General features: G+C 39.1%; 3 protein-coding genes across 5 annotated transcripts in view; 2 read left to right on the top strand and 1 right to left on the bottom strand.

The window, feature by feature from the left end:
• Positions 1-1,654: 1,654 nt before the first annotated feature.
• snx21 (sorting nexin family member 21) lies at positions 1,655-6,666 on the top strand. 3 transcript variants are annotated; one of them, XM_060937982.1, is made up of 4 exons: positions 1,655-1,757; positions 2,814-3,085; positions 4,391-4,548; positions 4,994-6,666. In XM_060937982.1, exons 2-4 carry the CDS (start codon positions 2,824-2,826, stop codon positions 5,702-5,704), a joined length of 1,131 nt encoding a protein of 376 aa, XP_060793965.1. In that variant the 5' UTR covers positions 1,655-1,757; positions 2,814-2,823; the 3' UTR covers positions 5,705-6,666. The 3 variants fall into 3 exon arrangements, with proteins under 3 accessions (XP_060793965.1, XP_060793964.1, XP_060793966.1); XM_060937981.1 differs by having other exon boundaries at positions 1,658-1,981; XM_060937983.1 differs by having other exon boundaries at positions 1,661-1,766.
• A 1,965-nt stretch (positions 6,667-8,631) lies between these two features.
• wfdc2 (WAP four-disulfide core domain 2) lies at positions 8,632-10,326 on the top strand. Its single transcript, XM_060937980.1, has 4 exons — positions 8,632-8,771; positions 9,425-9,562; positions 9,752-9,894; positions 10,148-10,326. Exons 1-3 carry the CDS (start codon positions 8,693-8,695, stop codon positions 9,883-9,885), a joined length of 351 nt encoding a protein of 116 aa, XP_060793963.1. The 5' UTR covers positions 8,632-8,692; the 3' UTR covers positions 9,886-9,894; positions 10,148-10,326.
• Positions 10,327-10,709: 383 nt separating this feature from the next.
• pigt (phosphatidylinositol glycan anchor biosynthesis, class T) overlaps positions 10,710-25,480 on the bottom strand; it is a 38,964-nt gene continuing 24,193 nt past the window's right edge. The window contains exons 8-12 of the mRNA XM_060937979.1: positions 20,731-20,887; positions 15,103-15,303; positions 13,798-13,963; positions 12,782-12,865; positions 10,710-12,548 (exon numbers count right to left, since the gene is read on the bottom strand). Coding sequence (XP_060793962.1) covers positions 12,299-12,548; positions 12,782-12,865; positions 13,798-13,963; positions 15,103-15,303; positions 20,731-20,887 — 858 coding nt within the window. The 3' untranslated portion in view covers positions 10,710-12,298. The remainder of the gene's footprint in view (positions 12,549-12,781; positions 12,866-13,797; positions 13,964-15,102; positions 15,304-20,730; positions 20,888-25,480) is intronic.

Raw genomic sequence — 25,480 nt, 5'->3', positions numbered from 1 at the left:
CCAGCAATCTGTTTTTCATTTCAACTGAGCTTTCTGTATTTCCCTACGCAAATCAGGGCAGCAGTTCACTCCATAGCGACGGAAAAAAAATGTTCTAAAGTGTGTAGTGCTGTGTGTGGATGTAAAGAAAACACACTTCCACCTGTTACATCTAAATTATATTTAATAGAAAATATGTTAGCTTTCGTCCTTCCTTCCTATCTATCTATCTATCTATCTATCTATCTATCTATCTATCTATCTATCTATCTATCTGTCTATGTAATGTGTAAGTTTCTAGAAGTAATTTAACTTCAAATAATCACATTTTATGTTTTTAATGTGTAAACTATGTTTATGTATAGTACAGTTGCTTTATACAACTTAATTTTAAGCCTGCATGTAGTACCAAGCCACTGGATTTCCTTCAGGATCAATAAACTATCTATCTATCTATCTATCTATCTATCTATCTATCTATCTATCTATCTATCTATCTATCTATCTATCGTGTAAGTTTCTAGAAGTAATTTAACTTTAAATAATCACATTTTATGTTTTTAATGTGTAAACTATGTTTATGTATAGTACAGTTGCTTTATACAACTTAATTTTAAGCCTGCATGTAGTACCAAGCCACTGGATTTCCTTCAGGATCAATAAACTATCTATCTATCTATCTATCTATCTATCTATCTATCTATCTATCTATCTATCTATCGTGTAAGTTTCTAGAAGTAATTTAACTTTAAATAATCACATTTTATGTTTTTAATGTGTAAACTATGTTTATGTATAGTACAGTTGCTTTATACAACTTAATTTTAAGCCTGCATGTAGTACCAAGCCACTGGATTTCCTTCAGGATCAATAAACTATCTATCTATCTATCTATCTATCTATCTATCTATCTATCTATCTATCTATGTAATGTGTAAGTTTCTAGAAGTAATTTAACTTTAAATAATCACATTTTATGTTTTCAATGTGTAAACCATGTTTATGTATAGTACAGTTGCTTTATACAACTTAATTTTAAGCCTGTAGTACCAAGCCACTGGATTTCCTTCAGGATCAATAATCTATCTATCTATCTATCTATCTATCTATCTATCTATCTATCTATCTATCTATCTATCTATCGTGTAAGTTTCTAGAAGTAATTTAACTTTAAATAATCACATTTTATGTTTTCAATGTGTAAACCATGTTTATGTATAGTACAGTTGCTTTATACAACTTAATTTTAATCCTGCATGTAGTACCAAGCCACTGGATTTCCTTCAGGATCATCTATCTATCTATCTATCTATCTATCTATCTATCTATCTATCTATCTATCGTGTAAGTTTCTAGAAGTAATTTAACTTTAAATAATCATATTTAATGTTTGCAGTGTTTTAAATAGAATGCACGAGGGTAAGTCAAAAAGTTCTAAAACAGATGTTATAATTTCAAAAGGAATTAAAAACGAATACGGAATTCTCCCCCGGAATCATCGCTTGCAGAAGTGTTTAGACTTAAATGGAGGACATGTAGAGAAATAGCTGTTTTCATTTGTCTTGAACTTTTTTGACTTACCCTCGTATATAGCAATACAGAAAGCAAAGTGGTGGATAAGGGTCTGTCCATACTTTAGCTGAACTCTTGAGCAGCTCCACTCCTGTAGTGACCTCTGCTCAGTGTGTACACACACACACACACACACAGCGGTATTTGAACATGTTTATTATCCTGCTGGAGGGCACGGGAATGGAAGAGGCGCTTGTGTAATAATAGTAAGCGCTGTATGTTGTGTTTGTAATTCTTTAATATAATTAAGTTTGTAAATACACGCAGGAATAACGCTCGCTGCTTCTGGACGTGTCTGTTTACTGAAGTGGAAGAACTGAACTCCTCAAATCCAGCACTTCGCCGACATGAACCTTCTTCATGTTTGACTTCTGTGTAATTCCCGACATGAATGATTATAAGCTGTGTGTTTTTATAACCTGCGCTTCTGGTAAATTTATATTTCCTTTTCAACTTTAGCTGTAATCTGATGCAGTCCGTATCGGACGTTAAGTTAAAGTCCTGTCAGCTGAATTAGCTTGTGCTAGCTACTTATGTTAGCCGACGAGTGTAAAGCTGTGTTTATGGAAAAGCTCGTTTACAGATAAATTATCCAAGTTCAATTTGTTGTTCACAGTCTTAAAGCTTAATTTGCATTTTGTGATGAAACAGTTGGTATAAATAAGTGTTTATCTCTGCTGTTAATCTGTTGCTTGGCTAGCCGGAGCTGGGTGTGTTGGTTGGTGTGTTGGCTTAACGCGCTTGTTTTCAAGCGACAGGCTGTTTTCTAGGTTTTTTTAAATTAAAAGTTATACATGAATCATGGTTATTTATTACGGTTTAGAAAGAAGGCCATTTTTGTCCCTAGTAACCAGATTTCAACTTTGGACAACATTCAACAGGTGGACTGTGGCTCAAGATGTCCAGTTTTCCACAGAGTTGGAGTTATTCATGTTAATACTGCATTCAAAACCCTAAACTAGGGCTGCCTTTGCCTGGTTAAGTTGTTCCTCTAGTCTCATGTTCTTACAGCCCTTTATGAATTAAACATAAATGCAGCTCGTTTTCTTTCAGGGTTTGTTCTCTGGTTTCACACATCACTGGAATATGAGCAAAGGACAGAGCTTTCACTCTTTCCATTGCAGTCCATGCAGGCTGTCTGAGAGCATCCACTTTATTATTATTTATTATTATTGTCTTTGCAGTCGAGATATGACATTTGAGAAGTTTGGGGTTTTTCAGATTTGCACTGGCTCTCAAATTCACACTGACATATTTTCCAGTACTGTCCTGATGGCCTCGAAGCTGCTGGACAGACTTCGCCGTTCGCTATTCAAAGAAGGAGAGCTCCATGTGGACACGGACGACACCGATGACTTTCCAGAAAGCTCTGAACTTGAGGATGATACAGACAATATCTCGTCCAGGCTCAGTGGGACACTCTGCTTTGACGGCGATGGTGTCCTGGATTCAGAAGATGCAGGAGAAACATCTGGCCCAGACAGTGATTCGGACTGCTTTGCAGAGTCCATAGAGAACACCTGCAGCAGCACAGGTAGTTCTTAAGTACTTGGTCGTGCACTTTCTACTTACATTGGCATAGATTATTACATTCGAAACAAAACGTAATTTCTAACTTAAGTAGAGTGAGTAGTTCTTACGGATTTTCTGAGCAGCGAATGAGTACAGGTAGTCATCGACTTACGACTGCGTTTGGTTACGACTGACCGGTCGTAAACCAATCTGGTCGTAAGTCGGCCTATGTTAAACGAACGTAAGTATATTGTGATGTGTAATGATATTGTAATCATCTTTGATTGATTGATTACTTTATTCTGAACAATAAAGAAGAAAGATATAAAAATAAAAATTTTAAATAAAGTTAAAGTTAAAATTAAAAAAATTTAAATTTTAAATAAATCTTAAAGTCTTATTTTATCAACATTTTCTTATTTCATTACCTTGGCTCATTATTTGGTTTAAGTCAAACACTGCATACTACACTGTGTACAGTACAATTAGTTTAATATGTGCAAAACAAAAAATACGAATTACAGGTGTGAAAAATAGAAAACATTTTAGTTTGAAACATACCAAAATACAAATGTAAAACATGGCAAAATACAAAATTTAGTGACCGCTGGCGTCACTGGTGCTTGGCTGTGGGTCGTCTACGTCATCATCAGCTGTTGCAGCGCTCGGGCTGGCGGGAGCATTTGCTCGTTTCATAAACCAGGAGCTGGGGCAGAAACTGTATGACAGAGTGCGCGAGGGAGTGCGAGAGAGACTGCGCATATGCCTGGAGCTGGGGCAGAAACTGTTGTCCGCGGCGAGAGACGCTGCCGGGAGCTGGGGCGGAAACTGTCGTACGCTCAGCTAGCTCAGCTGGGAAACACTTGCCAGTCATAACCAGACGGTCATAAAGTCGATCGGTCGTAAGTCGCATAGGTTGTAAGTTGACGACTACATGTACTTCTTACAGAAGTTACTATGAGTACTGCTATGTTCTACGATGATGTCTGGGTTCAATAAGACGTGAATTGGTTACATGGTTCAAAGGGGAAAAAATATCTAAGTTGTGGTTTGAAGTGAATCCGCGGGTTGTTAAGTTGTCTGGAAAATTAAAGTTACCACATATGCTTACTTCTGTGTACTTTCCAAGAAGTTGTTTCTGAGCTGTAATGTGAAGTAAGGAATTCTGCTGGTCAGTCAGCATACAGAAGAAATGGTAAACATGTAAATAGATGGACAGAAATATCAACGGGTACTTTCACTTCTCGTTTTACAAAAAAAAGAGTTGTGGGAACAGTCAGTTCTCTTTGTTTCCCATTTCCATTTTAATTTCTGTTGGGCTTTTCAGATATAAGCCCGACTGGGCAGACTCTGAAGGGCTCCAGCATGCTCACCCGACAGCTACAGGAGAGCTGGAGAACTCTGCGCACTCGCTGTGTGTTAGAAAAGCTCCTTTTTGAAGTGACTGATGCCAGCGTAGTGCAAGAGGCAAACTCGAAATATGTGGTAAGCAGTAACATCATTTATCTGTAACACGTGATATAATAGGATGTAATTGCAGAGTCTGTTTATTAAGGCTATTCTAAGAACCATGGTCCTAATCCTTGGCAGGGGTCAGGGTTATGACAGTCAGGGTTAATGTAGGCAAAGCCATAGGAAGAGTGAAAATGTAGATCTGAACGGGGAGGTTAATAGCAAAGTGACTGGAAACGTAGTATTAGAAATACAGTTTGCACATGTACAGTAAACCAAGGAACATGTTTAAACATGTTGTCATTTATAAAATAATCTGAAACAAACCAGTCAGGGCAGAGTAGGAGCTTGCTGAGATGATGAATAGTAGTCAAACAGGAAGGCGATGACACTTTTTTTTTTTTTTAAATCAGTGGGTGTTACTTGTAGTTGTTGCATGTGTGAAATTTAATGCATATGAATCATGTCTTTCAAACAGCTTTACACAATTCATGTCATCCACTCTGGCAATTTTGACAAAACCCCTGCAGTCATTGCACGTCGCTACACCGATTTCGAGAGGCTGCACCATCTTCTGCGCAGGCAACACAGAGAAGCCATGGAAGGAGTCCACTTTCCACGTAAGAAGCTGCGCCGGAATTTTGCAGCCGAGACCATTGGCAAGCGGAGCCGTGCATTCGAGCAGTACCTTTCACATCTGCACTCACTGACTGAAGTGCGAGCTTCACCTACCTTCCTGGAGTTCTTTTACCTGGGTGAACTGCGCAGTGGGCAGACGCTGGTGCGTTCTGGTCGCTACGAGGAAGCGTTGGGTATTCTGGTTAATGCACTGCACCTCCAGGAGAAACTGGATTCACCTCACAAAATTCACAGGCTCTTCACACTCTCTGCAGTAGCCAGCTGCTACCAGGAGCTGGAGAGGTTGAGCGAGGCACAAGAGCACTGCGAGTATGCCCTCAACAAACTTGTGCCCTCAACAGACATGCAAAAGATACAGCAAAAGCAACTCCACCCGCTGCTAGTTCCACTTCTGCAAGCCAATGTTCGGCTCTGCTGGAAGATTTCCAAGGATAAGCGGCGTTGGGAGGCACTGCTGCATGAGATCCTTGAGCTCGGTGTTGATGTTGAGAATCAGCCTGATTTGAAGGAGTTTGTAGTTAAAGAGAACCTCTTAGAAAGTGAGGGATAGTTCAGGTCAAACTGACATAGGGCATTTAACACTGATGATAATGACAGTCATGGTGCAAACTAAGGGATTGATTTAAGTTGCAGAAGATAATCATATGGTAATAAGAAATTGACACATACCACTATTTTTATTATTTCATCATATTTTGCACACTGGTATGTCTAAATAATATGTAAATAATCACTACACATATATGTGAGTTTATGCATTGAAGTTGAAGTGGTTCAAGCACAGCTTTAGTAGAAATCTATTTTTTATAAAGTATGTATTTTTGAAATTGTATCCAAATATTATTGGGTGCAGTATAAAATGGATCATGTTACAAGTTTCATGAATGCACATTGATCAAACACATTAAGGGAAAGAAGTTCATGGAGAACTTTTGATAGTTTAATGAAGTCTTTTTACAGTTTTGCCCACTAATTTACCCACTTTTTGACCCAGTAATTTCAGCTCTAGTTAAGGTACTTCTTTACAGAAGTGAAACATTAGAGATTAGTGGTTTTTCCTACACATTTTATTGTTTAATGTTCCAATATTTTTTATGTTTATATTTATTATTTAGATAAAAATGAATTTATTGTAGTATAATTCAATTTACGATAGTTATTGTATAATCCTGCCTGAGACTCCTTGGCAGTTGCATTCCTCTAGTGAAACCTTGCAACATTTCCCAAACCTATGATTTACTTAATATGGTTAAAGGACTGCTGGCTGTAGTATTTTTCTGCGATTATTTTATGTACTTTAAGAAATTTTTTAACTGGCACATATGCACTACACTATCCCCACCACAAAGAGCATTTAGATTTATTTTTATTAAATCCCTGTAGCTGTTTAAGTAGAAAGGGAATGAAACATTGTGAAAGGCATGCACTCCTTTTTCAACCACTTTTAGTTTACATAAGGCATGTGAATGAATTCCTGTAGTGTTTTCATCTTAATAAAATACACTTCATCTACGTGTGTAATACCTCTTTGTTTGTAAACACCATCCTTAACATCTGCCTCTAAGTAAATACAGGCATTGATATAAAGCATGCACTTTTCATTTTGAGTTGACTGGATTGTTAAAGCAGCATTTCACCATGGAACAAGTTAAACAGTACAGCATTTAGAGAGATCAATAGGGGACAGGACAGACAGGATGTGTCTGGAATGTTGGGGCGGGGGATGGGTCAGTTTTGCTTCAAAGTTTTTTATGCAAATTTTACCTTTTTTCAGCACACCTACCTAAAGTTACGTCAGTTTAGGGATAGGTGTTGAAGGAGCTACTGTTCTGCATGCAGCTTGAAGACTTGCATATAAAGTTTCTCATCATATTTGTTTTAGTATGATGAAGCAGTTCAGTTTTGCTAAATGTGAGACAAGTTTTGGACACTAACACCTAACAACATTTTATCCCAACTATGTACAATTTTCATGCAGTGAAGGCTGTAATTGAAACTACAAGTTAACGTTATTGCAAAACAGGAATGCTGTGTTTTATTCAGCCTTGGGTTGCTTGTGGTTCAGACGTTTAGCATTTTCTGATTAAGACGGGGGATATGTTGATATTATTCAGGTTTTAGGAGCATTCTTTGAACATACAATATATAGAGCACATTCAGAATATTGGGTTTTTCTGGCAGGGCAGCACGGCAGTGTAGTGGTTAGCACTGTCACCTCACAGCAAGAAGGTCCTGGGTTTGAGCCCAGTGGCCGACGAGGCCCTTTCTGTGTGGAGTTTCTGTCTCCCCGTGTCCGTGTGGGTTTCCTCAGGGTGCTCCAGTTTCCTCCACAGTCCAAAGACATGCAGGTTAGGCTAATTGGTGGTTCTAAATTGACCGTCAGTGTGAATGGTTGTTTGTCTATGTGTCAGCCCTGCAATAACCTGGCGACTTGTCCAGGGTGTACCCCGCCTCTCGCCCATAGTCAGCTGGGATAAGCTCCAGCTTGTCTGCAACCCTGTAGAACAGGATAAGCGGCTCCAGATAATGGGTTTTTCTGGCAGTTTTCAATTCACAGCCTCTTCTTTGTTTTCAGTCAGCTCTGTGCATTTATACACAAACCAACATGGGGGTGATTTACATTAGAGTTGCATGTAAATGGGAATAATATTAGTGTAATCTTTTTTTTTTCCCGCCATGTAAAGAGCTTAGAAGGAATATCATGTGTGGAATAAGAGCAAAAACTGGAATATTTTGTGCATGTAAATGTAGTAATTGTGCCCAGGCAAGAGGGAAGAATTTTAATTTAAAAAAAAAAATCAGTAGTGGTAGGGACAACCTGGTTACTCATCTCATCTCTCATTATCTCTAGCCGCTTTATCCTGTTCTACAGGGTCACAGGCAAGCTGGAGCCCATCCCAGCTGACTACGGGCGAAAGGCGGGGTACACCCTGGACAAGTCACCAGGTCATCACAGGGCTGACACATAGACACAGACAACCATTCACACTCACATTCACACCTACGGTCAATTTAGAGTCACCAGTTAACCTAACCTGCATGTCTTTGGACTGTGGGGGAAACCGGAGCACCCGGAGGAAACCCACGCGGACACGGGGAGAACATGCAAACTCCGCACAGAAAGGCCCTCGCCGGCCACAGGGCTCGAACCCGGACCTTCTTGCTGTGAGGCGACAGCGCTAACCACTACACCACCGTGCCGCCCCAACCTGGTTACTGAATAATTTAAATATCCATCCCACTTTTGTTTAAAATATATTGTAATATTTTAGAAGAAAGCAGAATTATTTTTAAAGTTTTAGAGGTTATTCAAGACTACAACATGCATAATTCCTCAAAATTAGCTAGCGACCTATGTGTTTATGAGTAACTCCTACATGCAGGGTTTTTTTTCCCTTCCCCTTTTCTTCTTTTGGAGGAATCTAGAGCAGGCAGGCAGAAGGACCATGCAGGCAACTCATTTCCACCCTCAGTCTATTCCCCTTATCCAGCCTGTCTTTCTCTCTCAACTTCAGTCCTGTAAGAGACTGCAGGGAAGATGAAGCTGGAACTCCTCTGTCTGTTTACTGTTGTGCTTTTAACCCTGACTGAAGGATACACAGCACTTAACTGCACAGGTGAGAGCTCCTCAGATCAGTCTGTCTTCACTTCATTAAAATGTTTTAAGCAATTTTAGCTACTTCAGTTTCCTGGTGAAGGATATGCAGCAATCTGGAGTTAATTAGTTTGTTGAACTTCTTTAGTGAAGTGTATATGTATTTATTTCACCTCACTAGATCTTGCACTGTTTATGCATTTGAAACAATTTTAATATAAACTACTAGGTTATACAGACAGTATATCTGTTGGACTGCAAGGGGGGGGAATACTTTTGCTCATCACCTGGGTGGTATTCTTAATATACATATTTCACCTAAAACGTGGGTGTAGCCTACTATACCTTTTTTTTAAAAGAATCAAGGCATATAACTAGACTATAATTACAAAATATGTTGGAGATATGAAGATCTGGAGACACCTTTCTAGGTCAAACACCATACTGAAGGTACAAACAGTGTATCACCATATAAGGGCTTTGTCCTCAGGGACAAAGGCATATTTTAGTCGTTTAGGATTTCTGTAGACTGCTTCCACCACTTCAAAAATGTGTGTCTTAGTGCACAACCAAACCAGTAAGCTTCTGAAGATTATATAAATGTGTGTAATGCACAGTAGAATAGCATCATGAGTGATTATTTGGATGCTTTGAGCCTGTTGTCTTGTCCTGTAGTTAAACCAGGAATCTGTCCTCAACGGAAGTGGGGGATAGGACTGTGTGTTGAATACTGCACTAAAGACACCGACTGTCCCAATGAAGAGAAATGCTGCCATAATGGCTGTGGCCATGAGTGCATGACTCCTTCTACAGGTGAACCAAGTAGAACAGGGATATTCAGTGAATAAAATAAAACATCTTCCATCAGTGAAAGAATAAATTAATGCACATTGACACATGAATTTCTATATTCATCTACAAGCTACTAGATTGCACTGAACCTCTGCATACTTCGACATGTGGCGGATGACTGGACAAGTTTCTTTGGTCTGTCTCTTACAGTGAAGCGTGGTCGATGCCCCCTGCCTAAGGGGACCCCCATGTGTGCGGAGTATTGCTACCATGATGGCGACTGTCCCGGACAGCAGAAGTGCTGCAGGACCACATGTGGCCATGCCTGCAGTGAACCCTGCTAATTAGATCTGGTATATGGACAGACATTTAGACCAAAAAATAAATCTTTTCTGGGACATCTGCCTTTCTATTCTAAGTGCATCTGCAGTCAGTCAATATTAGTCATTTAAGTCCCTCTGAAAAAGCCTTGAATGGTTTTAAACTGACCTGAGAAAGATATGTTTGCAACTGGTACGGGCTGGTTTGATTGCTACTTCTTTTTGCTAGCTCTAGTTAAATCCTTGAAACTTCTTCACTCACACATCTGCTCTCTGTTTCCATCAGGTTATCCTGACCAGTGATGTAACGCTTCATCACCCATTGACATGACCCTGTCATACATAGCTAACTTTCCTTCCTAAAACCCATCTTTCAATCATTTAGCTACAACACACTCTTGAATGTGGAGATATATATACACTCACTCTTGTTTGTCTCTCAATAAACTGAGAAACATCTCTGAACAGCTGTGTCTGCGTGAGTGACTGTTGGTCCCAGATCTGTGTAGCAGAATCTTCTAGGCAGCAGAGGTCTATGTTCCTAGATCATACTTGGTCACTTCAACTTCTTTCAGGACAGATGGATCAAAATCTATCACTGCCTAAGTTTTGCAGAAAGGTAGCTCCAGGAAGTGGGTTAATGACCATGGGAGTAGATTCGTACATTATTGCTCATATCTCAGTTAATGAAGGAGTGGAAGAAAAATATCCATTCTGAACTTTTTGGAAACTTAACAGGTTGGTCATCATTAACTACATTTAGATTAGTTTTATTCTGACATATGTATCATGAATTCAGTGGAATATTTTAATCCATTTTTTTCTGTCTGTAATGACATTAAAACTCATTGTATATTTTGGTACACTTCAGTGGATTTTATTTATTAAAACACAGGAATAAACCCCAATCATGGCATGTAGAATTATTGGTAGTTTTAAAGTCAAGTTCCAAAGCCTGAACAAATGTGAAAATTTCTCTCTCTTCATATGACTACTCCATCTTGCTATGACCGATGTTACTAGCTGTCTTCATACTAACATCAGTGTTTAGGAATGTAAAAGACGTCTTGGGCTTGACTTGCAACCTAAATATGTGGGAACAGTGAGCAAAGAAAAGGCTTTTTGTGTCCAACGTCTCCTAGAGCTTGGCAGCACCTCTAGAGGGCCAGACAGAGAAAATATAGCAGCATGTGAAAGGTTTCTCAGAAAAGAAAAATAAGGAATTTTAGGTATTTGTTATCTTGATGATAGACTCTGCTAGGTAGAAAAGGAAATGGATCATTCGTCTCCAAGTTCAGAGGAATGCAAACTGTCTAGGGATTAATCAAACTGAGACACACAAGCCAACTGTCATTGAGTCTATTAACCACAGGTTAGAGCTAAGTGTTAACTTTTCTGTACAACCTCATTTGCATAAGGCAGACAGGGAAAACTTCTTAAATTAAGGTTCTTACTTACCGTATGAACAGTTACATCACCATTCAGTAGGTATGTCACCTTAAGTCACTTACAGATGTTTATAAATGTTAGTGCAGGGTCCTGACAATCTAAAGTATGTACAATTTACATTTACCAGATGTTTCCTGTGATTACTAGTACATTTTATTACATTCTACCAACTGATCAATTTAAATTTATGCTGTCTGGGTCCAAGTATGCGTCAGAGCAGTGACTGCCAAAAACAATAGTCCTAGGTGAACATGTCATTCTCTAACCACTTTAGTAAATATAGTTCTATTGCTGACGGAGTACGTCAATTTAAAAATGTCATACATTCCTGTGCTCTATAAAATCACAGAAGGGTCAATTTAGTACATTTTAGATTCCTGTCTGGTTTACACATACAACTGTGTGCTCATCACAGGCCAGTTAAAACAATCTCCCAATTAAAGGCCCTTTTTCTAAGAAATAAGCAAGGCTTATAGTTCCAAGGGTAAGCAAATTCACAGTAACAACATTGGTACAATACACTTAAGGATTTTTTTTTTTTTGCTTGATTTCACTCGCCATTCTGTTTTCCATCTTCACTGGATTTCCAGAATAGAATGAACAATGGCTTTCTTATTCCCAAAGTACAGTAATCCAACAGGTTTCACATTCCACTCTGTTGCAAGTTTATCTTCTAGATGAATGGAATAAGCAACTGCCAATACACAAAATGGTACAATTTTAAAATACCCAGATGTAAATGAATCCCTTTTGCCTTAAAATTAAATAGTTCATTTTCTCCAGTGTTAACAGATACAAAAACCACAGACCCATAACAATTGGTTCTTGGTAAAGCTTTACATTGCAGCATTCTCCATGGACTATTTCTCCTCTCAGCCATGTTTACATAAAAAAAAAAAAAAAAAAAAAACACACTTGAGGGTTCCCCCAAATCAAGCTGTCCACAGATTAAGCTGCTCAATAAACTACAAAGTTAATTTCATGTCCTTCACAGCGGTGGCACTCCCCGCATGCGGCGGATTACGTTGGCTAGCCGTTTAGCTAGCGGTGGGCTCGGCTCCTCCACCTGGAAAGTGCGGGTCAGTAGGTTGTAGAAAGAGCCGTAGGCCACAGCCACAACTGTGCAGGTGAGGCAGATAACATTATAGGGCATGCTGAAATCAGGTGTGGGCAAATTAACCAGCAAAGGTTCGGTGTACACACGCATAAAGTAGCTTGACTCCTCTTTGGCATGGAAACTAGAAATTTAAAAGGGGAAAATTTTAGTCTTTTTTTTTTTCTTTACTCTAAAAGTTATAGGTTTTTATCACTAACTTTGTTAACACTCTTATGCAGGCATATAGCAATTGTGTGAAAAAAGGGTTTATATAATAAATCTTTGATTTTGTTAAATGTGAACTTGACATGCAATTCCCTTTATCTTGCATATTACACATAAATTTGTAGACATATAAACAAAGCTTGTACTTACAAGCTGCTGAAAAGTGGGCGCTCCTGAGTGCTATTGATGTCCATGGCAACAACACTTGGCACGAGAGCACTTATCACAGACGATCTAGAAGACAATTTTGGATCCAAACACAGGATTTGTTAAGTTTCTTTAAATAATCACACTTTTATTCCTTAACGTTAAGCTCAAAGCCATTATGTCAAAAAACTAGGCATGCAACAATTCACAATTCGATTTTCCCCCGATATGTTTGAAAAATAAATCAACAAAAATTGCTACAATTTACCTTCCTATCATCAAGTTATATATTAATTTTGTTAAATAAAACCCCCCCACAATTTTCTTAGTAATGAACAATAATTTGCCCAAATTTGTAAAGGCTGGAGTAAAATATAATAGCCTATTAAATAAAATATTGCTTTTATTAATAATGAAAAAGTTAATAACAAATAGAACTGTTCTTACTAAACATTTATGAATATTTTACTATCTCCAACAACAATTATTTCTTTAGCTTTTGGCAGTCTATTAAAGGGTAGCTCCAATTTCTTGTTAAATCTATTTGTGCAGTCAATTCTACAACAGCTCTTTACCATTTTAGGTCTGTGTTTTCATGGGTTTTCGAGGCATTAGAGCTGTGTTACTTCTGCCTATGGTGAAGTCATGTGTATTCCTGCTAGTTCACTTTATTTGCCTCCTCTGCAGTCTACACAATGTAATTACAGCTTGGAAAAACTTGATTATCCCCTTCAGATACAAGGAAAAATGCTATGGAACTTCATGTGTACAATTGTACACATTATGTCCGAAGGAGATAAGCAGCCTGATAGTCACGATTCAATTTATTTCATCTATTCAAGCTAATCATAAATTTATATGGCAATTTGTCACACAATACATCTTTTATATGCCTACAAGAATCTAATCATTTTGTGAAGATTGGCTTTATCATAGATTAAAGAACATTTCTATCCATATCTGATTTCAGCACAATTATATTTCCTCAACATACAAATTGAAAAAAAAGAGCATCCTACCCGACATAGAAACCATGGTTTGGATCTGGAGTGTATTCTGTCCATTTGAGTAGAGCTCGTTCAAACTGCACCGTCACCTCAGTGACTGAATGAGAGGGTAACTGTACGAGCATCTCAAGAAGATGAGGACGCAAGCGATCTTTTGAAGGTTGGTAGTGAATGTAGCCTTACAAAGGGGAAAAACCAACAAAATCAACATGCAACAATTCATGAAATCTATTAAAAACTTAACAAAAATAAATGCTAACAGAGTCAACAGGGATGCCTCCACTGCCAACAAACAGGAAGAAAGCAATTGAAGAAAAACTTATTCCAGACTTTTGACCTTGACCCTGTTTGGCTCAATTCCAAATTCTAAAAATCAGTTTATCTGCTGGTTACAATAACCTCCATACAAATCTTAATCCACTTGTTCTTGAAATACTGTGCCAATGAGAATCTGGCAGGGTAGATGGATAGACACACGGATACACAGACAACTTGAAAACATAATGCCTACGTGGCAGAGGCATAAAAACTAAAGTAACTAAGACTTGATAAATTACTGTGGTTGCTACCACAGTTTACTGATTTACAGTAGGGATCTAAAAATCTCAATCTACTACGAGAAACTATTTTAATATCAGTTAAGAAAGTACAGTTCTAACGTCTTCATTAAAATAACGTTTCCCAGTTATAGTAGTTATCCTCAATAACATATCAGCAGGGTGTTTTGTGTTTGTTTGTTTTTTTTACTTTACTACCAATTATGTAATAAAAACAAGTTGATGGTGAAATCTGATTATACTGGAAATAACTGGGGAAAAATGGGCGGCACGGTGGTGTAGTGGTTAGTGCTGTCGCCTCACAGCAAGAAGGTCCGGGTTTGAGCCCCGTGGCCGGCGAGGGCCTTTCTGTGCGGAGTTTGCATGTTCTCCCCGTGTCCGCGTGGGTTTCCTCCGGGTGCTCCGGTTTCCCCCACAGTCCAAAGACATGCAGGTTAGGTTAACTGGTGACTCTAAATTGACCGTAGGTGTGAATGTGAGTGTGAATGGTTGTCTGTGTCTATGTGTCAGCCCTGTGATGACCTGGCGACTTGTCCAGGGTGTACCCCGCCTTTCGCCCGTAGTCAGCTGGGATAGGCTCCAGCTTGCCCGCGACCCTGCAGAACAGGATAAAGCGGCTACAGATAATGAGATGAGATAACTGGGGAAAAATGTATTGGGGACTGGTGGGAGTCAAATCAAGACCATCACCCTGCAAGCTAGATTAAGAGTCTGGACATACTGGTACCACAGAACCGTATATTAAATCGACAGGACTTACTTGGTTTGTTTTCACGTGACTTGCTGGTGATAGTGAGTGTGTGAATATAAAGTCGCAGATACCAGGGCACCGACTCTAGCAGGAGCACAGGGAAAGCTCTGTATGGATGGTTATTATAGATAAGTGTGTGTATCTCGCCCGTCTGGAGTCCAAATCCTGCCACATAGCGCTCTGCATGGAGCAGTGGACGCAGCATATCTCCTGCGACAGGTGATGAGATCAAATATTCAGATTTTATAAACAAGCAAACCAGAAAAAAAAATTCTTTAACTATTCTCAATAACGTCCTATAAGGTGGTTTACTGAAAGTGACCAAGCAACATACTATTGAATCTTTAGTAGATAAGAACTTTGAGCTACAGTACTTATTCATCAAAGTTGCATATAGTCAAATTCATGTATGATCAGAGAGCATGTAAATATCAGCATAACATTAACAACTTAATGTACTGATTTGAAATTAAATTACTAAAATCAATACTGACAATTATAGCAAGTAAGCAGAGTAGTAGTAAGAAAATTATGGGAATCTCATACAACAATACAGGTATAGTGTGAGCATGTAATTCGTAAATATGAATCAAAATGTGGAGACACAGATCTTTACTGATGTCCCTATAATTTGCCCCCGATTCTCCATGCTGGACATTCACCTGGCGCTAATTTTCCACAGTGCTGCTCAGGTCACGGAGTCATTATTCGTATAGTCCTACAACCCCGATTCCAAAAAAGTTGGGACAAAGTACAAATTGTAAATAAAAACGGAATGCAATAATTTACAAATCTCAAAAACTGATATTGTATTCACAATAGAACATAGACAACATATCAAATGTCGAAAGTGAGACATTTTGAAATTTCATGCCAAATATTGGCTCATTGGAAATTTCATGACAGCAACACATCTCAAAAAAGTTGGGATAGGGGCAATAAGAGGCTGGAAAAGTTAAAAGGTACAAAAAAGGAACAGCTGAAGGACCAAATTGCAACTCATTAGGTCAACTGGCAATAGGTCATTAACATGACTGGGTATAAAAAGAGCATCTTGGAGTGGCAGCGGCTCTCAGAAGTAAAGATGGGAAGAGGATCACCAAGCCCCCTAATTCTGCACCGACAAATAGTGGAGCAATATCAGAAAGGAGTTCGACAGTGTAAAATTGCCAAGAGTTTGAACATATCATCATCTACAGTGCATAATATCATCAAAAGATTCAGAGAATCTGGAAGAATCTCTGTGCGTAAGGGTCAAGGCCGGAAAACCATACTGGGTGCCCGTGATCTTCGGGCCCTTAGACGGCACTGCATCACATACAGGCATGCTTCTGTATTGGAAATCACAAAACGGGCTCAGGAATATTTCCAGAGAACATCATCTGTGAACACAATTGTTAGGTTCAATCCAGTTAGAAGGTCAATCGGTCAACTTATTTCTCGGGACCCCTGCCCTCATACCACCTGCAGAATTCTGGGACGGAACACCGCAAAAAAACAGAGAACCAGAGATCGGTTTAACTGCTGTTTATTCACAGTATTCTCGCCAAAGATGAAAGATTACAAACACCTTTTATAACAAATCATAATCTCTCCAAACGGCTACTGTGTCTGTCAAATGTGTGTGTGTGTTTGTATGTGACCTCAGAGAAGGGGGTGTGTGTGTGTGTGTGTGTGTCTCTGTCTATGGGAGGGTGTGAGTGAGTGACATCATTTTGATATCTGTGTCTATGTGCTAGGTCAGCAAATCACATCTTAATTCCATATGTATGTGTGTGTGAATGAAACCTTCAATCATAAGCAAAATAATATTTCAGCAATTCAGCAATTTCATTTACGCACGTCAAAGCGCGTGAGATGTTTTTACGACAATGTTTTAAACAAAGACTATGTTTGGTCTAACAAAGAAGTGTTCTTCTCCACTGGACGAAGGTCAGGCTACACAGGAACAGTTTAAAATCACTGCCATAGCATATGCAATAGTCCAAAATAATAAAGGATCTTAAAAAGCTCTAAAATATAAAGTCTTAACTCTTTGTTCAGCAATAAGGCTACCATTACATCCAACATTAAAGTGTGTGTGGGTCGATCTGACATCAAAACAGACCTTGGCGTCGTTCAGACACATATCTGATCAAAAATACACATTTCAGAAACAAAATGTTCCCAAACAATGTCCAGCCGAGACAGAAGGTCATTTTTAACTGAACCTTAAGTTTAACTGAACCTTAAGTTAATCCTTAATTTTGTCACCATTTTAATAAATTACTGCCTTCTTGGTCAAGAATAATACTTATATAAACCTAACAACAATTCACCGTGCCATCCGCCGACGCCAGCTAAAACTCTATAGTTCAAAGAAGAAGCCGTGTCTAAACATGATTCAGAAGCGCAGACGTCTTCTCTGGGCCAAGGCTCATTTAAAATGGACTGTGGCAAAGTGGAAAACTGTTCTGTGGTCAGACGAATCAAAATTTGAAGTTCTTTATGGAAATCAGGGACGCCGTGTCATTCGGACTAAAGAGGAAAAGGACGACCCAAGGCTCAGTTCAGAAGCCTGCATCTCTGATGGTATGGGGTTGCATTAGTGCGTGTGGCATGGGCAGCTTACACATCTGGAAAGACACCATCAATTCTGAAAGGTATATCCAGGTTCTAGAGCAACATATGCTCCCATCCAGACGACATCTCTTTCAGGGAAGACCTTGCATTTTCCAACATGACAATGCCAAACACCACATTGTGCATCAATTACAGCATCATGGCTGCATAGAAGAAGGGTCCGGGTACTGAACTGGCCAGCCTGCAGTCCAGATCTTTCACCCATAGAAAACATTTGGCGCATCATAAAATGGAAGATACAACAAAAAAAAAAGACCTAAGACAGTTGAGCAACTAGAATCCTACATTAGACAAGAATGGGTTAACAGTCCTATCCCTAAACTTGAGCAACTTGTCTCCTCAGTCCCCAGACATTTACAGACTGTTGTAAAGAGAAAAGGGGATGTCTCAGTGGTAAACATGGCCTTGTCCCAACTTTTTTGAGATGTGGTGTTGTCATGAAATTTAAAAATCACCTAATTTTTCTCTTTAAATGATACATTTTCTCAGTTTAAACATTTGATATGTCATCTATGTTCTATTCTGAATAAAATATGGAATTTTGAAACTTCCACATCATTGCATTCCATTTTTATTTACAATTTGTACTTTGTCCCAACTTTTTTGGAATCGGGGTTGTATATTAATTGCTTGTCCACAGCAATACCCAGCAATTTCCCTCCATTTGCCACTCATTTCTTCCCAAGTATACATTCCTGCATGCTAGACCAACCCCAAACAGGAGGGACTTGAGTCCAAATGGCAAAGCATTCTGGTCTAATACATATGCAATTACTCTCTCCTGCTGATTTGGGCAGCTGGAATGTGGTCAAGCTTCAGCTACGAATGGCATGAAGGCAGGCCTAACAAGCAGGTAACACAGGATGATTCACACCCGTGTCTTATTATTGCTAGTCTACTTTTGTGCGTTTGTGTCTTCAGTAACTCCTGTAACAAGAGCGCGAGCGAAAGAGACCTAGCTGGCAGACATATACATACCAGCAGAGCATGAATATGAAATTTGAACTTGAACATTTAAAAGACCAAATCCAAACCACATGCCTGGTTAGTAGTACACCAGGGATTCATTTCCTTTTCAGGACATTTGAAATTGTTGTATTGGCTACATCCAATGCTTGTACAATTGCTCTGTAGATCCTTCAAATATTCTGCTGCTAAATTATTCAACAGTCTGGATTCTATAGTTAAAAACTGTGTTAAATCATATTGCTCAAACTATTGCTTAGGTATATAACTAAAATGTTCTTGATTAACTCTAAATTGTCCAATGTACTCAACCAAAACCTCCAAGTTATTGTAACTTTCACACTATTTCTTAAAGCTATACTGCCTTTCAGATTTTTCAAGTGTAGGCCATAAAAAGAATTTTCCCCGACACCCAATTATTTTTGTTTAGTGGACCGAAAGCTACTGAATTCGAATCACAGACTTCCTATTTATTTATTAAATACAACAATTAATAAATTTAGGGCCACGTGGCCCTAAATTCTCCCCCATTTTTGCCTGCTTCACCATGACCCAATTCAAGATACTACATCATGCATCACATGGTGGGTTTTCTCTGTTCGTGCAAGGCACTGTATACAAATTTGAAACAGGAGAGAAAAATGGAGGACGTGAGTGTGCGAATTAAATGTGGAGGACCAACTACAGTAACAGAAAGTGAGAAGAAAAGACGTTATGTTGCGAAGGAAAGGAAACGCAGGACCAAACTGATAAATATTGGTGGTCAGCGAGCACCTCGGTGTGATCAGCTGTTCGTTTAGCAACAAGATGACGCAAGTGTCAGTGCATGGTCAAGGTAAATCTGTAGATGGCAGTAATGCAACACTGGGGATGCCAGCTGCCGTAAAACCCAAAAGAAGGTGGTAAACCAGCGCATGCGCACACGGACTTCCTGTCTGCTTGACTTCGCAAAGCAAGCGATTTCATGCACATTATTTGCTCAGGAATCCCCTCAAATTAAATAACTTCCCAGCCACAGAATGGCCTGTTTTTTTTTTTTTTTAGATATTACAGAAATAAACATACATCACAATGCCCAAATCTCAGAGGGAACTAAATTTCACCGATTTTATGAAATCGAAAGGATATCTAGCTTTAAAGTTTCCATTGTCAATAAAAAAAATACTAATAATTAATTTAAAAAAAAAAAAATCGCTATAAGTGTCCTGTGATGACCTGGCGACTTGTCCAGGGTGTACCCCGCCTTTCGCCTGTAGTCAGCTGGGATAGGCTCCAGCTTGCCTGCGACCCTGTAGAAGGATAAAGCGGCTAGAGATAATGAGATGAGATGAAATCGCTATAAGTTTTCATGTTTTTAATCCACATTATTATATTTTATTTATTCTATTGGTTATTTTTATTATATATAAGTAGACAGGGCTCAAGAAACTATGACCCGTCAGTCCCATTTAACACTTGAAAACAGATGGGTTCAAACAAAAAGGTGCCATGTTCCAAGTTGCTCAACACTCGATACAAGATCTAGATGTAAATATCAGGAAATTAAAGTGGAAATTTTGATCTACTGTCTAATTCACCTTTCAAACTCAAATATCTTCAGTGTATAGAGGAAACCACCCCTCCATCCCCCATCTGGAGGAGCGGTCCAGCAGCGATGAGCTGTGGGTGTTCTTTCCTTAAATGTAGCTTACAAATGCACCATTGCAGTGCAAGTTTTTGATCCAAGCAGGCAGGCAGGCGCACAGTGAAGGAAATTCCCTTTTTTTTTCTAAATCTGGAATTTCGTGTACAACTGCCTCTTTAGAACAAAAGCACTGCTGCTTACTTTCTCCATATTTTCTTACAGTTGCACAGTGAAGGAAATTCCCTTTTTTTTGTACTGTATATGCATGTTAATGGATAGCAGGAAAACATAGTGGCACACAAATATGTTTTGGAACATTACATTTTTTCTCTCATTTAAAAGGCCAAATCCAAAAATCACATGCCTAAATGTTAATAGGCAAGAGACAATGGCAGGATGATACATTCTTGGAGTGAGATGCTTACCACCTTCCCCTTTCCAGCGCATTAAGAGATTGAGAGAACGTAGCTGGCCAAAAGTCTCTGCTTTGGTTAGATCATACACGGCATAAGTCCTGCGATCCCCCAGAACTACAGTCGTGTTGAGGACCGGTGTGGCTGGGCTCAGGTCAAACAGCTCACCCTGTTGGATATATTAAACACAAGAATAACACATAAGACAAGAAAAGCGATTATGCTTATGACCACTGCTCCCTGAGGGACAGAAGCAATATACAAAAGAGCCACTGGCTCTCACATCTGAACTTTTATTTATGCCTGTCTCTTCCCTCTGTTCTCATCCTGTTTGTCTTGTTCAGAACAATCCAAGTCAGTCTCAGTCACTATAGCACCAGTCAGCCAGCAGTCTTTGTGATTTTATGTTACTGAAAATATTTAAGTTAGTGTTGCACCAGTAATAATCTAACTGCCGAGACGTTTTCTTATGGGTGAGCACCTCCTGTGTAGCATTCCAAAAGGGACTGCTTTGTTTCCATGCTACAAATGCTGCTTCCCAGCTACACATTGAGCTAGGAAGTCCTTTTAAAAGGCAAGAAGGAGGGCCTTTATTCCAGGTTTCCTGGCTTGGGGTTTGTTAAAGTGCTTTCTGCTTTGGAGTTGAATTCTCTGAAGGGGATGTTGGCGCGATCATCTTTGTTGTTGTTTTTTTAAGTGCTTGCTTGTGGCTCTTCATCTCTCACATGAGCAGAAGTGTTTGCTTTTTATTCTTAAATGATGGCCTCAGCCAACTGACCAATCAACACAGTCAAGTAGAGCATCTTCTCTCAACTTGTCACATCCATAACACAGTGTTGGGTACAAGTGGTGATGAGCCAGCACAGCTGATACCATTCTACTCCTTAGCAACAGCACTGTGCATGACGTGCACAGGAGGTAATCTGATGCAATTCTGACCATAAGCTCCCTAAAGGGTTGTCACCAAATTTGGCCTGATGATATGCTAATACGTGTTGAGGAGGGCAAGCATTTCATTAAAAAGGTGGTTACTCTATAGGTTGTGTGAATGAGAGAGGCAAGTCACTCTCATCCCTGCACTAAGCAAGGAGTATCCAGGCATACATCTTGAGAACTAACTCAAAGACTAATATTTATAAAAATCAAGTCGAAAGTAATTTAGTTAGCAACAAAATCTGGAAATAGTTGTTGGAAACAACACAGCAGTGCAACTGGAAAGGAAAAAAAACCCCATAGAACCTCAACAGCATTTTCGATAGAGGAAAAGGAGAGTGGCCACTCAACATCCAAATTGTTATCTGGCAAAATAGAGGGCTTAGACTAAAACCCCCTTTGTGTGAACAATTCCCAAGCACACAGGGCATGCATTACTTTTGTCCTAGAGTGTGGATTCGCTATACAAAAAGACAAGATACATGGTCGTCTTACTAACCCAGGAACAATTGCTGATTCAAACTTCATTTCAGGTAACTGACAGTGAAGCAAAATAAGCTACATCAGATAAGTCAAGTGAACCATGACACTTGTCAGGCAAAGACGACCTCAAAAAAAAAAGTAGCAACAAATGCTCAGACCACGCTCTGCAGAAAGTCCAAATTTGCTGGTGCCATTTATTAGCTGTGCCTGACATGAGGTGGTCTTAGCAAAGTGAAGAGCAGAAGATCTGAGGGGAAATGCCATGCGTCTTGTGACTAACAGGAACCAATATAGGTGTCTTCAGTCAGACATGCGAGGACATTAAATCACTGTTTACTGAGTGAATTAGCTGAAAGGATGCTACAAAGAATTCCTGCTCAGGATTTTAAAACAGGATTGGGCAATATGATAAATATAATCGTAGGGACATGTTCACAAACGCTTACAATAGTTTGTACTGTTGAGGTTTCCTAAGAAGTTGGAACAGATAAAATGCAGAGCAGTACCATATTTAAAAAGGCACCGACAGTTGCCAACAATGACTAGAATTAGTCTAAAATTTTCTTTTTTGTTGAAGAAAGCATGTCATCATATTGTCTGTCATTAGCAAAGAGGATAAATAGTTACTGCAATTGTAATTGCATTATTATAACCCATCATTAAAATAACTTGTGCTAGATTCCCGCTTGTTATAATGTGATTTGTTAAGACAGAACTTGATTCTGAATAGACACTTCTGCAATGCTCTGGAAAAGTAAAGGAGCAAAGCACTCACCATGTTCCTGTGCAGTGGAAAAAATGAACAGTGGTGTAATCAAAAATGGATGTGGCTTCATGTGTAATTTTCCATGGCTCTGAAGTGTTCTGAGAAATTGTTGTACATCACAGTGTGTGCTTCGATTAACATCACTAGTTTAAGTTGCTCTGTGTTCCAAAAGGATGGAGATTTTTTTTTATATAACACCAGAAGCTTTAAAACAGAAGGTTCTGTCTGTGGGGGCAGTTTTCTGCGCTCGTGAAAGTAAAGCTTACATCACTGTCCGATTGAAAAATCCTAAAATATCAATAACCCCTAAATCAGAAAAAAAAAAAATTGGGATGGGATGTTCACATTAAAAATGAAAACAATGATTTGTAAATAACTTACCTGTATTGCACTGAAAACAATACAACAGCACGTTAATATTTTACCTCATTAAATTTTTTTTTCAAAATAAACACTTACTTCAATTTTGATTCTTGCAACACATTTCAAAAAAAGTTGGGACAGTAAAGCATTTACCATTCTAATGTTTCCATTCCTTTTCACAACCCTTAAAAGATGTTTAGTGACTGAAGACACCAAGTGATGAAGTACTGGAGGTGTTATTTTGTCACATTCTTCCTGTAAACAGGCCTTAAGGTGTGCAACAGTATGGGGTTGTCGTCATTTTTCATTTCAAAATTTGCCACACATTCTCGACTGGGGACAGGCACCTTCTTCTTCCACAGCCATGCCTTTGTAATGTGTTCAGAATGTGGTTTTGCATGGTCTTGTTGAAATATATCTGGAAAAGATGGCTGCATGAAGGCAGCATATGCTGCTTCAAAATCTCAATGTACTTTTCTGCATTAATGCTGCCATCACAGAAGTGTAAGTTACCCTTGCAAAGGACACTGGCACAACCCCGTACCATAACAGACCCTGGTTTTTTGACTTCTTGTTGGTAACAATCTGGACAATCCTTTTCGTCATGGCATTCAATTCTTACCAAAAAAAGACCTGGAATACTGATTCATCTGACAATACAAGTATCCACTATGTGATGGTCCATCTCAGATGCCTCCAAGCCCATCTCAGATAATAAGTCAACGACACTTCTGTACACAGTTAATATAAGGCTCCCTTTTTACAACCCCAATTCCAAAAAAGTTGTGAAAAAGTACAAATTGTAAATAAAAACAGAATGCAATGATGTGGAAGTTTCAAAATTCCATATTTTATTCAGAATAGAACATAGATGACATATCAAATGTTTAAACTGATAAAATGTATCATTTAAAGAGAAAAATTAGGTGATTTTAAATTTCATGACAACACCACATCTCAAAAAAGTTGGAACAAGGCCATGTTTACCACTGTGAGACATCCCCTTTTCTCTTTACAACAGTCTGTAAACGTCTGGGGACTGAGGAGACAAGTTGCTCAAGTTTAGGGATAGGAATGTTAACCCATTCTTGTCTAATGTAGGATTCTAGTTGCTCAACTGTCTTAGGTCTTTTTTGTCGTATCTTCCGTTTTATGATGCGCCAAATGTTTTCTATGGGTGAAAGATCTGGACTGCAGGCTGCCAGTTCAGTATCCTGACCCTTCTTCTATGCAGCCATGATGCTGTAATTGATGCAGTATGTGGTTTGGCATTGTCATGTTGGAAAATGCAAGGTCTTCCCTGAAAGAGACGTCGCCTGGATGGGAGCATATGTTGCTCTAGAACCTGATATACCTTTCAGCATCGATGGTGTCTTTCCAGATGTGTAAGCTGCCCATGCCACAAGCACTAATGCAACCCCATACCATCAGAGATGCAGGCTTCTGAACTGAGCGCTGATAACAACTTGGGTCGTCCTTCTCCTCTTTAGTCTGAATGACACGGCGTCCCTGATTTCCATAAAGAACTTCAAATTTTGATTCGTCTGACCACAGAACAGTTTTCCACTTTGCCACAGTCCATTTTAAATGAGCCTTGGCCCAGAGAAGACGTCTGCGCTTCTGGATCATGTTTAGATACGCCGCCTTCTTTGAACTATAGAGTTTTAGCTGGCAACGGCGGATGGCACGGTGAATTGTGTTCACAGATAACGTTCTCTGGAAATATTCCTGAGCCCATTTTGTGATTTCCAATACAGAAGCATGCCTGTATGTGATGCAGTGCCATCTAAGGGCCCGAAGATCACGGGCACCCAGTATGGTTTTCCAGCCTTGACCCTTACGCACAGAGATTCTTCCAGATTCTCTGAATCTTTTGATGATATTATGCACTGTAGATGATATGTTCAAACTCTTGGCAATTTTACACTGTCGAGCTCCTTTCTGATATTGCTCCACTATTTGTCGGCGCAGAATTAGGGGGATTGGTGATCCTCTTCCCATCTTTACTTCTGAGAGCCGCTGCCACTCCAAGATGCTCTTTTTATACCCAGTCATGTTAATGACCTATTGCCAATTGACCTAATGAGTTGCAATTTGGTCCTCCAGCTGTTCCTTTTTTGTACCTTTAACTTTTCCAGCCTCTTATTGCCCCTGTCCCAACTTTTTTGAGATGTGTTGCTGTCATGAAATTTCCAATGAGCCAATATTTGGCATGAA

The sequence above is a fragment of the Neoarius graeffei genome, chromosome 13 (assembly GCF_027579695.1).
Source record: "Neoarius graeffei isolate fNeoGra1 chromosome 13, fNeoGra1.pri, whole genome shotgun sequence".
Classification (NCBI taxonomy): domain Eukaryota; kingdom Metazoa; phylum Chordata; class Actinopteri; order Siluriformes; family Ariidae; genus Neoarius; species Neoarius graeffei.
Note: the sequence above shows the minus strand (reverse complement) of the source record. Positions and strands in the feature narration are given on the sequence as shown.